The 14,654-nt window shown below is 47.1% G+C and overlaps 1 protein-coding gene across 1 annotated transcript in view; it reads right to left on the bottom strand.

Moving 5' to 3' along the window:
- LOC145360053 (NAD kinase-like) overlaps positions 1-3,176 on the bottom strand; it is an 86,060-nt gene extending 82,884 nt beyond the window's left edge. Inside the window, exons 1-2 of the mRNA XM_080214966.1 lie at positions 3,139-3,176; positions 1,065-1,286 (exon numbers count right to left, since the gene is read on the bottom strand). Coding sequence (XP_080071092.1) covers positions 1,065-1,252 — 188 coding nt within the window. The 5' untranslated portion in view covers positions 1,253-1,286; positions 3,139-3,176. The remainder of the gene's footprint in view (positions 1-1,064; positions 1,287-3,138) is intronic.
- Positions 3,177-14,654: the final 11,478 nt, after the last annotated feature.

Below are 14,654 nucleotides of genomic sequence, written 5' to 3'. Positions count from 1 at the left end.
CAAAATACACTTGCATCCCACACAGCATCTTTCCGTGATAACTCACAAACTGAGCCTTGGAAAGTAAACTCCAGTAACAAAGGGGATGCTCTGTCATTCGTTCCAGAGAATAAACTAATCGGCTTTCTAATTATGTGGGCTAAGGGTGACTCAGAAGAGGACACCAACAGCCTTGCTTGGCCACTGGACCAAATCTGTGCTTTGGATGCAAACTTCACTCTGGTTGTTTCAAGGCACTGATCTCGACTCAGCCTTTGGACCATCCCCTCTCCTGTGCAGTCTGTGGGAGGGTGGACATTAGGATATTTCCATCAAATGACACAATAAGGCCTTCTGTCACAAAACAACATCGTGGGTGAGATTCTTCAGCTGCGCTTGCTCTGAAACCAGGAAATTCTGCCCGAGGTCAATGGACCTTTCCATGGTCCACCCCTCGTCTGCTCCGATTCCCATGGCAGGTGGGACAGTAAAATATCCCAGGCCCCAAATAACAATCTCACTAGAGATCGTCAATACAAAGAGAAACAAAACCAGCTAGATTAATCTAGAAATCAAAAACACCTACATAGATCTATTAAAACTGGAAGCAGAAGGAGGCCATTCAGCCCTTCGAGCCTGCTCCACCATCATCAAATTCAATATCCTGATCCTGCCTTCCCCCCTTATCCCTTTAGCCCCAAGAGCTAAATCTAAGTTCTTCTGAATAGAAATATGGCAGCACAGTGGTTAGCACTGCTGCCTCACAATGTCAAGGATCAGGGTTTGATTCCTGGCTTGGATCACTGTCTGTGTGAAGTTTGCATGTTCTCCCTGTGTCTGCATGGGTTTTCTCTGGGTGCTTCAGTTTTCTCCCACAGTCCAAAGGTGTGCAGGTTAGGTTGATTGGCCATGGCTAAATTGACCCTAGTTTCGCGGGGGGGATTAACAGGGTAAACATTGTGTCCCATTCATTCTAAAATATTAAAGACATTTTAAGGCTGGAACAAGCCTGGCCCTTCTCACTTCCTTGAAATAATTCCAATTTCAGAGGGGCAGGGGTTGTTGGCACTGGGCATGATAGTTACCTGTACACCTTTCCACTGATCAATGCAGGGGAAGCTGAGAGACTCCTGGACTTGGCTCTCCCTCTGAGCTGGGAGTCCCCACTGAAGCCCTCGCTGCAGGAGCAGTAACAACCCAACTCTCGCTCCGTGTCCAGGGGCTCTGTTCTGAGAGATAATTCCTGGGTGCAGTCCATCATTGTCACTGTCATGGATTCACAGGGAGAGAGTCAACAGGAAAACCACCTGGGAGAGGGGGGGGGAGGGAAGAGAAGAGAGGGGGGAGGGAAGAGAAGAGAGGGGGGGGGAGAGGGAAGAGAGGGGGGGGGAGAGGGAAGAGAGGGGGGGGGAGAGGGAAGAGAGGGGGGGGGAGAGGGAAGAGAGGGGGGGGAGAGGGAAGAGAGGGGGGGGGAGAGGGAAGAGAGGGGGGGGGAGAGGGAAGAGAGGGGGGGGGAGAGGGAAGAGAGGGGGGGGGAGAGGGAAGAGAGGGGGGGGGAGAGGGAAGAGAGGGGGGGGGAGAGGGAAGAGAGGGGGGGGGAGAGGGAAGAGAGGGGGGGGAGAGGGAAGAGAGGGGGGGGAGAGGGAAGAGAGGGGGGGGAGAGGGAAGAGAGGGGGGGGAGAGGGAAGAGAGGGGGGGGGAGAGGGAAGAGAGGGGGGGGAGAGGGAAGAGAGGGGGGGGGAGAGGGAAGAGAGGGGGGGGAGAGGGAAGAGAGGGGGGGGGAGAGGGAAGAGAGGGGGGGGGAGAGGGAAGAGAGGGGGGGGGAGAGGGAAGAGAGGGGGGGGGAGAGGGAAGAGAGGGGGGGGGAGAGGGAAGAGAGGGGGGGGGAGAGGGAAGAGAGGGGGGGGGAGAGGGAAGAGAGGGGGGGGGAGAGGGAAGAGGGGGGGGGGAGAGGGAAGAGAGGGGGGGGGAGAGGGAAGAGAGGGGGGGGGAGAGGGAAGAGAGGGGGGGGGAGAGGGAAGAGAGGGGGGGGGAGAGGGAAGAGAGGGGGGGAGAGGGAAGAGAGGGGGGGGAGAGGGAAGAGAGGGGGGGGGAGAGGGAAGAGAGGGGGGGGGAGAGGGAAGAGAGGGGGGGGGAGAGGGAAGAGAGGGGGGGGGAGAGGGAAGAGAGGGGGGGGGAGAGGGAAGAGAGGGGGGGGGAGAGGGAAGAGAGGGGGGGGGAGAGGGAAGAGAGGGGGGGGGAGAGGGAAGAGAGGGGGGGGAGAGGGAAGAGAGGGGGGGGAGAGGGAAGAGAGGGGGGGGGAGAGGGAAGAGAGGGGGGGGAGAGGGAAGAGAGGGGGGGGAGAGGGAAGAGAGGGGGGGGAGAGGGAAGAGAGGGGGGGGGAGAGGGAAGAGAGGGGGGGGGAGAGGGAAGAGAGGGGGGGGGAGAGGGAAGAGAGGGGGGGGAGAGGGAAGAGAGGGGGGGGGAGAGGGAAGAGAGGGGGGGGGAGAGGGAAGAGAGGGGGGGGAGAGGGAAGGGGGGGGGGGAGAGGGAAGGGGGGGGAGAGGGAAGAGGGGGGGGGGAAGAGGGAAGAGGGGGGGGGGAGAGGGAAGAGAGGGGGGGGGAGAGGGAAGAGAGGGGGGGGGAGAGGGAAGAGAGGGGGGGGGAGAGGGAAGAGGGGGGGGGAAGAGGGAAGAGAGGGGGGGGGAGAGGGAAGAGAGGGGGGGGGAGAGGGAAGAGGGGGGGGAGAGGGAAGAGGGGGGGGGGAGAGGGAAGAGGGGGGGGGGAGGGAAGAGAGGGGGGGGAGAGGGAAGAGAGGGGGGGGGAGAGGGAAGAGAGGGGGGGGGAGAGGGAAGAGAGGGGGGGGGAGAGGGAAGAGAGGGGGGGGGAGAGGGAAGAGAGGGGGGGGGAGAGGGAAGAGGGGGGGGGGAGAGGGAAGAGGGGGGGGGAGAGGGAAGAGAGGGGGGGGAGAGGGAAGAGGGGGGGGGGAGGGGGGGTGGGGGGTGGGGGAGGAAAGGGTGGGGGGGGAGGGGGGGAGGAAAGGAAGGGGAGAGAGAGGAGATATTAATGTATAAATTAGTTTACAAAGTTCAATGCAGTGAGTTGGGATTGCCGATAGTTCTGTTGGATCCGCTCAGTATCCAGGGGGAAGCTGCGAGTTGTTACTTTGCTGAAACTTACTCGGTAACAATGTATCTGACGGGGGGCCGGGCCGGGCCGGGCCTTCCGCCGCATCAACACCGGAGCCGCACCGAGCCGCTGCCGCCCGCCACCCTCCGCAAACCCGCCGCCGCCGCCGCCTTCACTCCGGCCCAATACATCTGCCCGTCAGAGCGGAGGCCGCCGCTGCCGCTCCCCGAGGCCGCTCTCCACAACTGGCAGCATCTGGGCCGGGCCCGGCTCCAGCGCACTGCCGCTCTACCGTAATACCCCCAATACTCCCCCCCCCCACCGCTCCCTGCACAGGGACACTGCAGCCGCGACATCCATTGGTCTACTAGTCACTGAAGGTGACAGGGCAGGTTGAGAGAATGGGTAATAAAGCATACAGTATCCTGGGCTTTATTCATAGCAGCATAGAGTACAAGAGCAAGGAGTTCATGTCGAACTTGTATATAAGACACTGGTTCAGTCTCAGCTGGGGCATTGTGAACACATTGGAAAGAGTGGGGAAAAAAATCAAAAGGATGGTTCCTGGCAGAAGGAGCTTAGGTTATGAAGCTAGACTGGGTCAGGGGCACAGTGGTTAGCACTGCTGCCTCACAGTGCCAGGGACCCAGGTTCAATTTCAGCCTTGGGTAACTGTGGAGTTTACACATTCTCCCCGTGTCTGCATGGGTTTCCTCCGGGTGCTCCGGTTTCCTCCCACACTCCAAAGATATGCTGGTTAGGTGGATTGGCCATGATCAATGTGCGGGGTTATGGGTTTATAGGGTTAGGATGGGCCTAGGTAGAGTGCTCTTTCAGAGAGTTAGTGAAGGCTTGATAGGCTGAATGGCCTCTTCTGCACAGTAGGGATTCTAAGTTGGGACTGTTTTCCTTGGAGAAAAAAAGGCTGAGAGGAGATCTGTTTTTAAAGTTTATTTATCAGTGTCACAACTTGGTTTACATTAACACTGCAATGAAGTTATTATGAAAATCCCCTAGTCACCATTGGTGCCAGTTTGGGCACACTGAGGGAGAATTTAGCATGGCCAGTGCATCTAACCAGCATGTCTTTCAGTCTGTGGGAGGAACCTGGAGCACCCAGAGGAAACTCCCAGACATGGGAAGAAGGTGCGGATTCTACACAGACAGTGACTCAAGCCGGGACTCAAACCTGGGTCCCTGGCACTTGAGGCAGCAGTGCTATCAACTGTGCCACCATGCTACCCCGATAGAGGTACTCAAGACCTGGACAGAGTAGAATGGGAGAAACTGTTCCCAAATTGGTGAGAGGATCGAGAACCAGGGGCACAAATTTAAAATAATTAATAAAAGAATGGTGGACTTGATACAATAATTGCAGGAGGCATGGGGTTCAAAATCAACTAAAGTTTACAAATTACCTTACTGACTCACAACAACACCGTCCTCTCTCTGCTAATCACCTCATTCACTCACAGTTCCGATCGAATCACCTGATCTCACCCTGGAGGCTTCTGTTTTCCACAAACTGTCCGAAAAATATGGGAGAAATGGTGACCCTTAAGCAGCAAGAGACCCTTAAAATACACGACAGTTTGTCACCCAGGCTGTGTTGTAAAGTAGCCAGGTAACATATGTACCTCTGAAGGCGTCGAGCATTATCTCACCAGAATGGTTTACATTCTGCTTTTACTGTCAGATCAGCACTAATGCCATTAAATGGGCCCAATTTACTGAAAGCTTGCATTGAAAGATTCCATTAACTACCTCAGTACTTTATTAATTATAACTTCCTGGGACTTTTCCACTGATCTGCCATTATCTCTCACTGGAGATCATTAGACTGCTATTTTCAGATTAATGGTGATTGTTAATTTGTGACCTTCAGGCCACTGAAATGTAATGGCATTAGAGACTAGCAGCAGCCTGGTTTCAAATTTGTGTTTGTAGAAGAGGAGGAGGTGCCACAAATATCCCCATCCCCAATAATGGAGGGGCTAGCACATCAGTGCAAGGTTTGAATGTGTTTTTTATGTTTGCAGAGAATGAGTTCCATAAATAAGCCACATTCTGAGCTTGACAGATTATCTTAAGCAGGTTGTTTAGTGCACTCAGGATTGCCCAGCAAGTGCTGCCCAATCAGAGAATCATGTCTAACAGTAGAACATAATCACAAGCCATATTAGTTTATTCTCTACTCCAGTGTCCAGTCAGTATTGGAAAATTCATATTAAAAACAGTAAGATTGCAATGAATCATTTCCCCCTCACAACTAATGGGAATATTATGAAAGATTATTGTGTAAAACTGTACTATTTCACAGTAAGTTATACATATATGAGAAATGACAATTCCCACCAGCTTAGTTTGTTGTACTTTTTTAAAATTAATTCACAGTATGTGGGCAGCACTGGCTGGGCCATTAAGAGTCAAGTTAAGTTGCTGTGAATCTGGAGTCACATGTAGGCCAGACTGGGTAAGGGTGGGGGATTTCCTTCCCTAAAGGACATTAGTAAAACAGATGACTTTTTTATAACAGTAGTTTCATGGCCATCATTGGATGGTTTTTATTGAATTCAAATTTCACCTTCTGCTGTGGCAGGATTCAAACCTGGAACCCCAGAGCATTACCCTGGGACTCTGGAATAATAGTCCAGTGACAATACCACCAGGCTACAACTTCCCTTCACCACTGAGTGAGAAGGATGTGGGTTTCAACTGCACCAGGAGAACAATCTTAACAATGCAATACTGAGGGAGGGCTGCCTGTCTGTCGAATGAGCAGAGAGATAATCCATTCCTGCCCACCACGGGAATCATTGGTGGTGGGAGGGAGATTTGATGGACCATTTAAAGATTCATCTGGGTGTGAATTTCCAGTCTCGTATTGGGCATGATTGGAAAATCCTGCCTGTCATGTTAATCCAAGGCCCAGTCCCCCTGTTCAGTTGGATCTGTGATACTATCCTGAAAGAACAGTTAGTCCTGCTGGTGTCCTGACTATCTTGCTTCTTTCAAACATTTCCCTCAAAAACAGATTATTTGGTCATTCATTCTTTTGCTGTTTGTGGGATCTTATTTGCTCAAGCTTGTTGGTATATTTACCTACATAACAAGAGTAATTGTACTTCAAATGATAATCCATTTGTGGTCAAACGCTTTAGGACATCGCAAGAATGTTATTGGACACTGGTTAAAATCCCTGTTCTTCCTTTATAGCTAAAGCTGAAATCCTGATGGAAAAAGAAAAGTAGATGGTGTAAATTTTCAAACGACAGCAATCTTTGAGTTATACTACGCACCGCATAAATGTAATATTAATACTTGTATGATACATATTTGATGAAGGCTGGTAATATGATCTGAAATGTATGTGGTCTACAAACCCCCACTCTTGTCACTGGCTCTGGAATTAAATTACTTCAAGGTTAATGATGTTTGGTTGAATCGTTTTTAGTTCTTTGCAAGAACTTCAGCCTGTATTTGAGGTGAATTGTTTTATTTTCCATCTATTTGCATCCCAGTCTCAGGAGGTGAAAACGCAATTAAGAATTGAGCCTCATCTCCTTCCCCACATACAGTTAGCCTCCAAAATTAATAAAGGGAAGTGGGCTTTCTTTGTACAATCCTCCGAAAACTTGGCTCTCTTCCAACTGAGGCGTCTCATGCAAGTACCACTTTCTTTGCCTCACCACGGGTGACCATTAATTCAGCTCCTAGATCTAGAATTCCCTTCTTAAACAATGCTCGAGGATCTTCTTCATATCTTTTGAACATATATCTTTTTCTGACTGGGTGTCTAAGAATAATTGTACAAGGAGATGGAAAGTTCTGGACTGAACGCAGACTCTGAAGTATCATGCTGTTACGGCCTTATTTTTGAGAACTTGATGGAAAAATCATTCTTCAATTCAGGTTTACAAGACTTCAGTTTTTTAACAAGCTCTTGCCCTTGTTGTCACGTTCAGTAAGCTCCAGGAGATGCTGGGATTTGGACCAGTGGCTGAAAGCACATCAACTCCTGAGAGTCAGGATGGTGGTGAACTGGTTGGAAGTTCGGTCACTTCAGGATGAACTGAAGTTTGTCATTTTAACAAAAGCAGAAAATGCTGGAAAATCTCAGCAGGTCTGACAGCCTCTGTGGACGAAGAATAGAGCCAATGTTCCGAGTCTGGATAACCCTTCATCAGATTTCAGATTCCAGCATCCCCAATATTTTGCTATTGTAATTTGAGATATTTTACAAGATGGAAATGTGAAACAACTGTTTAAAGATCTTGACATTTGTTAAATAAGGGGATAAATAAAAATATATTTACCCAGAAGGTTATGGATCTTTGGAATTCTCTACACCAGAGGAGTGAATATTCCATCATTGGGCAAGTTTGTGATGAATAGATTTTTGTACACTCATGGAATCGAGGGATATGGGGATAGAGCAGGAAAGCGGATGTTATTAAATCAGCAGGACTAGGCTCAAGGGGCTGAATGGCCTATACCTCCACCATATGAGATGGTTGCGTAGTGCTACTGTCGCTGGACTAGTAATCCAGAGATCCAGACTATTACTCTGGGGACATAGGTTCAAATCTCACCACGGCAGCAGCTGTTACAATTTAAATTCGATGAATAAATGTGAGATGTGAAACTAATCTTAGTAATGGTAACCATGACAATTTGAGCCAATGTCCTTTAGGGAAGGAAATCTGCTGTGGCCTATGTGTGACTCATGGGAGAGGTGGTGACATCTGTGTGCAGTTTTGGTCGCCGCATTTACGCAAGGATATTTTGGCCTTGGAGGGAGTGCAGAGGAGGTTTACTAGGCTGATTCCGGAGTTGAGGGGGTTGAGCTATGAGGAGAGGCTGAATAAACTAGGCTTGTACTCGTTAGAGTTTAGAAGAATGAGGGGAGATCTCATTGAGACATATAAGATGATGAATGGGATGGATAGGATAGAGGTGGAGAGACTCTTCCCGCTCAGAAAGGACAGTAGGACTAGGGGGCACAGCCTCAGGATAAAGGGGGGGGGCAGTTTAGAACGGAGTTGAGGAGGAACTTCTTCACTCAAAGGGTGGTGAATCTCTGGAATTCTCTGCCCGTTGAAGTGGTTGAGGCTGCCTCGCTAAATATATTTAAGACGCGGGTTGATAGGTTTTTGGTAGGCAAAGGGATTAAGGGTTATGGGGAGAAAGCGGGAAAGTGGAACTGAGCCACTTCAGATCAGCCATGATCTTATTGAATGGCGGGGCAGGCTCGAAGGGCCAGATGGCCTACTCCTGCTCCTATTTCTTATGTTCTTATGTCCTTATAATGGTATTGTCACTAGTGCACTAGTAATCCAGCGACCCAGGGTTAAGGTCTGGGGACATGGGTTAGAATCTCACCATGGCAGATGGCGAAATTTGAATTCAATAAAAAAAATCTCAAATTAAAAGTCTACTGATGACAACGAATCAATTGTCATAAAAACCCATCTGGTTCACTAATGTCCTTTTAGGAAGGTAATCTGCCCTCTGTACCTTGTCTGGTCTACATGTGACTCCAAACTCATGGCAGTGTGGCTGACACTTAAGTACCCTCTAAACTAGCTGAACACTCAGTCCAAAGGCCATTCGGGATTTTTTTTTGTTTACTTTATTCCAATCCAATCAATTCAAATTAAAGCCAATTCAGAGTCCCAACAAGTTGGGATCCGAGCTGACCAGACAGGGCTCTCACCTCCTGTCCTGGGCTTGACCTACATCATCCAAGCTGATTGGAGTAGGTGTAGCTCCACCTCCAAGGCTTGATCTCATTTGCATCTTAGCCCAAAGGCCCAGATGCCGCTTGAAAAAATTGCTTCAAATGAAGCTGAAATGTAACCTGGATGGGCAACAAATGGTAACCTTGCCTGCGATGCCTGCATCTCACAAAAGAATAAAACATTCTAACGTTCTTTAACCTCCGTCCCCTTTGTCCTTATTAACAGCCATCCGGAAACTCTATCTTTCATTGGGATTTTTGTCATCTGCCCTGGTGTCCTTCTGTAGCTTGCTGTTTGGTTAAGGTGTTGTGTAGAATCTTGACATGTTTTACTTTGCTTAAGATGTCATTTAAATGCAAATTATTTTTATATATTTGTATCCTGTGATGCCAGATTTTAGTATATCTCTTCCTTCATCTGTTACGTGGAGTAATGTTCTGAACTATTAGAAGGTGTCCAAAGATGTGCAGGTTAGGTGGATTGGCCATGCCATATTGTCCCTTAGTGTCAGGGGACTAACAGGGTAAATACTCAGGGTTACAGGGATAGGACCTGGGTGGGATTGTTGTCAATGCTGGGCCGAATGGCCTCCTGTGCACTGTAGGGATTCTGTGATTCTAAGATTCATTGGCACCTGAGGAGGCCCCTTAATTCTGAGGAGTTTGTTTTATTCATTCGGGGGACAGGGCCGTCACTGGCTGGCTGGCCAGCTTTTATTGTAAAAAGTCTGACAACACCAGGTTTAAGTCCAACCGATTTATTTGATAGTAAACTCACAAGCTTTCAGGGTTTACCCCTTCATCAGGTGAATGGAGAGTTCTGGTCTCAGACAGAGCATATAAAGCACAGACAGTTTAGAGATTACTGATTAGAATGCAAATCTTTACACCTCACCTGCTGCTCAAATCCTAAAGTGGCCGACAATGTGAGTGGAAAGAGCATTAAGCCCAGGTTAAAGAGATGTGTATTGTCTCCAGACAGGACAGTAAGTGAGGTTTTTGCAAACCCAGGCAAGTCAAGGGGGTTACAGATAGTCTACACACGTATACAGATACGCTAACACCCTACCCCCAACTCCATGTCCCCTGACCTTCTGCAATAACCTCTTGTGAGGTACCTTGTCAAACGCCTTCTGAAAATCAAGAAAGACCACATCCACCGGCTCTCCTCTATCCACTGCCCTAGACACATCCTCATAGAACTCCAATAAATTCGTCAGACACGACTTCCCCTTAACAAAACCGTGCTGCGTCTGCTCTATCAAGCAATTCCCCTCAAGATGCCTCGGCACAGCCTCAAGATAAAGGGGGGGCGGTTCAGAACGGAGTTGAGGAGGAACTTCTTCACTCAAAGGGTGGTGAATCTCTGGAATTCTCTGCCCGTTGAAGTGGTGGAGGCTGCCTCGCTAAATATTTTTAAGAAGCGGGTTGATGGGTTTTTGATAAGAGAGGGGATTAAGGGTTATGGGGAGAAGGCGGGAAAGTGGAACTGAGCCACGACAGATCAGCCACGACAGATCAGCCATGATCTTATTGAATGGCGGGGCAGGCTCGAAGGGCCAGATGGCCTACTCCTGCTCCTATTTCTTATGTTCTTATGTTCTTATGTTCTTATGTTCTTATGTTCTTATGCTATTTCCTCCTTGATGACGGATTCTAACATTTTACCTACAACAGACGTTAAACTAACCGGCCTATAATTCCCTGCCTTTTGCCTGGCACCCTTGTTAAACAACTCCACATCACAGCTTTTATTGGCCATCCCTAGTTGCCCTTGAGAAGGTGGTGGCGAGCTGCCTTCTTGAATCGTTGCAGTCCCTGTGCTGTGTTAGAAGGAGGCCATTCAGCCCATCGTGTCAGCACCAGCTCTCTAAACGAGCATTAACACTTTGTGCCATTTCCCTGCCTTTTCCCTGTATCCTTGCACATTGTTTCTGTTCAGATAATGATCTAATGCCCCCTTGAATGCCTCGATTGAACCTGCATCTACCACACCTCCAGGCAGTGCAATCCAGACCCCAACCACTCACTGTGAGAAAAAGGTTTTTCTCACATCGCAATTGCTTCATTTGTGAATCATTTTAAATCTGTGCCCTCTCGCTATCCTCTGGAAAATTCACTAATCTCCTTAGGGACCCTGAAACTGAAGTTGGTGAACACAACATTGTTGACATATCTTTGTACAATAATCATCAGGTCTTTATATTAATGCAGAATGCAAAATTGGTGCTAAAGTCTATGACTGTAACATTACATTCTGCACTCGTTTCCTTCTCCATGAACGGTATGCGTTGTCTGTATAGTGTGCGAGAAACAATACCTCTCACTGTAAATACATGTGACAATAATAAATCAAATCAAAATCAAATCAAAATCTTGATAATTTGGCATTGGTGAGATCGAGTATTGACTCAGGATTCGAGTCAAGATTGAAGGATTGATTCCTCCAATGCCAGGGTTTTAGCTCTCAGTTATACGAGGTGAGTTTAAGGATGAGCTCAGTTGGCCAATAGCCTTTGTCCACACCGCCTTGCCAGGTCTGTAATAGCCTTGTCTGGCTGGGATTTGACATGGACAGACATGTCCTTTGCTTACTTTGTGACTCATGCCTCCAATTGCAAATATAACAAAATATATAACTTTGCAGTTCACTGAGCAGTGTGACCTCAGCTCATTATCTCAAAACTCTGGCTGGAAATACTCATGTCTAGATTCACGTGTGAAGATCGGCACTTTGGGCGCAGGTGTCTGAGGAAACACAGCTTCCGAGGACACAGCAGCAGGGAGACACCCACAGGATGGAGAGGAGGGAAAGGGACAAAGATACTCGGAAAAAGAACTGTGCAGAGAAATCCTCTGTCAGGCAGGAGTTATTCACAAAATTGGGATAACCTCAGTAATCACAACACCTGCAAAATGCAATGTTTGTTACTCAGTTATTGTTGCTGTAATTTTGATATTCTATTCTGTTCATTGTAATTTCATGAAGGGATCTGTCTGGGAATTGTGGAAATCCAGGGAATTTCATTTCTCAGGGCTAGTTTCCGCACACTTAGACCCACTATGATCTTTAATTAATTGAATTTTCTATGCACCTGGGTCTCCCTGTTGGGAAGATGTCATAACTGCAACATTAACTGACCTTTTAAATACATAATGTTAGTAACAATGTCACACCCAGGACAGGCCGAGAGAGATTACTTATTTTAAAGCCCTATTTAAAAAAAATTAGATGCAAAATGTAAGGTGGCTACAGCAAACCGTGTGAGTTATTTGGCATTTGGTGTGTTAGACAATAGACTGTGTGGCCAATTCCAACTAATAAGGAGCAGATCGACAACACCTCAGCGATTTGTGAGATTCATTGTTTCAGAATAGACCAAAAGGGATTACAGGCAATTTGACTCTATGTTTCCCCAGGGAAAATGATAGTCGTGATGTGGAGATGCTGGTGTTGGACTGGGGTAAACACAGTGTTGTGTTTACCTGGTATTGTGTGCCAGTGTGTGTGATTTATTATTGTCACATGTATTAACATACAATGAAAGGTATTGTTTCTTGTATGCGATACAGACAAAACATACCATTCATAGAGAAGGATTACCTGGTCACTTTAAAGCAAAAACTTTAACAATTACAAACAAGAAGCACAACAACCCCAATAATGTATAACTCTTAAGGAAATATCTGTATGTTTATCTCTCTCAGCTTAGCTCCACCCCCAATGACATTGCTGAAGCTGTAAGCTGCATGATTTTTAAAATAAAACTTTCTTAAAGGTACACTCACGTGACAGTGCCAATGCTCGGGTATGCACGGGGGGGGGGGACATTTATCAAGACTGAGGGTTCAGAGAAGATTTTTGAGTTTTATGGCATTGCGTAAATATTCAGAAATAGATTTGAATCCAAGGGACGTAGTATATTACAAAAAAGGATAAAAAGTGGAAAGGCTCAGGTGAAGTTATAAGCAATGATAGAAAACTTTGGGGGAGATCTTACCAAAAAAATTCTAAGCATCAAACAAGTGTGAAAACGGGAAAGTTTCAGACCTGTTTCTTGGGCAAGTTTGAAAATGCAATCTTGTGTCACTTTATGCAAAAATGATGCATAATCTGATTCCTGCCAGTAGGGGGAGGGGATGGGGCCTAAGCATACTGGAAAGCGGATTGTTCATCGTAGAAGAATAAAGAAAGAGTTTAAGATTGGAAGTCAGACGTTGGAGGCTTTTAGATACATAGGATTGGACATTAAACAGGAATCAGAAGTGAACTTGAATCAACAATTTTACTCAGAAAATGTCAATCGCAATTCAATAAATTGGTTCCTGCATCCAAGGAAATAAAAGCTCAATTATGAAGCCTGATTGGAAATTTGAACTGTACTCAGACTGGAGCTGATGTCAGTTGCAACATGTTGGAACTGAGTACCAGGATGAAACATGATGCAGTTGAGGAAATTCTGAAAGCAAATAAAATTCTGAAGAAATGAAATTCAGAGAAATACACACTCAGGTTCCCAGTCTTGGGTGTTCCAGAAGGTGTTAAATTAGTCTTTTTTAGTGAAGTTTCATGTGCCAATCTTCTAAATGGATATTCCAGTACAGCGGGGTTTATCACATAATAAATGTTGTCCACTGGCCTGGGAAACAAAGAGAACAAAAATAGTTAAAAGCACCTTAGCTGCAGGAAGATTGGCTTTGATGCCCCAGTGGTTTTAGCTCTGCTGCTGCACAGTGCTGGGGACCTGGGTTCAATTGCCCGGTTTGAGTCACTGTCTGTGGAGTTTGCACACTCTCCCCGTGTCTGCGTGGGTTTGCTCTGGGTGCTCCAGTTTCCTCCCACACTCCAAAGATGTGCAGGTTGGGAGGACTGGCCATGCCAAATTGCCCCTAAGTGTCAGAGGGACTAGCTAGGGTAAATGCATGGGGTTATGGGTATAGGGCCTGGGTGTTCAGTGCAGGCTCGATGGGCCTCTTTCTGCACTGTAGGAATTCCAGATTCTACAAGCGATAGATTTGGGATTTTACTTTTCAAACATTTTGAGGGAAATCCTGTAGGAAGGGAATTCAGAGAAAGCTTTGCCTGTTGAAGATGATACGGATGATCTTTCTCCATGTACATTTAACAGAATGTGTGACTGAGAAAAGGTCCAGGATTGACCTTCTAACACAAAATAAATGTTAGATTGAAGAGGTATTTCTGAGAGACAATGGATTGGTACTTTGGGATGGACAGGTGTTTGGTCTCTTGGGGAGTTCAGGCCAGTGGGAAAATGGAGTTGAAAGCCAGGATCAGCCATGACAGTATTGAATGATGGAACAGACTCGACGGGCTGAATGGTCTACTCCCCGCTCCTATTTCTTGCTTTCTACATATTTATAATGACCTATAAAAAGCGACATTTAACAGATTCAACTTTCCTTCGCACTCTTGGTGCAAATCGAATATTCAGGGAGTGTAATTAAGAGAAAAACCCTCACAGATCATTTCTGTTCTTGGCCCCTCGTGATTTCAGTCCCAGGAGAAGATGATATTTTATTGTTAGGGTTAAATTTCATTCACTGATGATGTTCAATCCTGACACAGACATATTGAATAAAGGGAACAGGAGGGTGGGGGGAGGTTACCTGGCCCATTGTGTCTGTTCCATTGTTGAATGGGATCGAGGTTAATCTCCAGCCTCGGGTACGCCTTTCTGAACTTTCTCCAAATTCTCCGATTCTCTCAGTGTCCAAACATTCACTGATTCCGGTTTTAAATCCACTCAGTGATGGAGCAGTTACAGCTCTCTGCAGGGAAGATTTCTAAAGATTGACAATCCTCTTA

The sequence above is a fragment of the Carcharhinus amblyrhynchos genome, chromosome 30 (genome assembly GCF_965287045.1).
Source record: "Carcharhinus amblyrhynchos chromosome 30, sCarAmb.v2.hapA, whole genome shotgun sequence".
NCBI lineage: Eukaryota > Metazoa > Chordata > Chondrichthyes > Carcharhiniformes > Carcharhinidae > Carcharhinus > Carcharhinus amblyrhynchos.
Note: the sequence above shows the minus strand (reverse complement) of the source record. Positions and strands in the feature narration are given on the sequence as shown.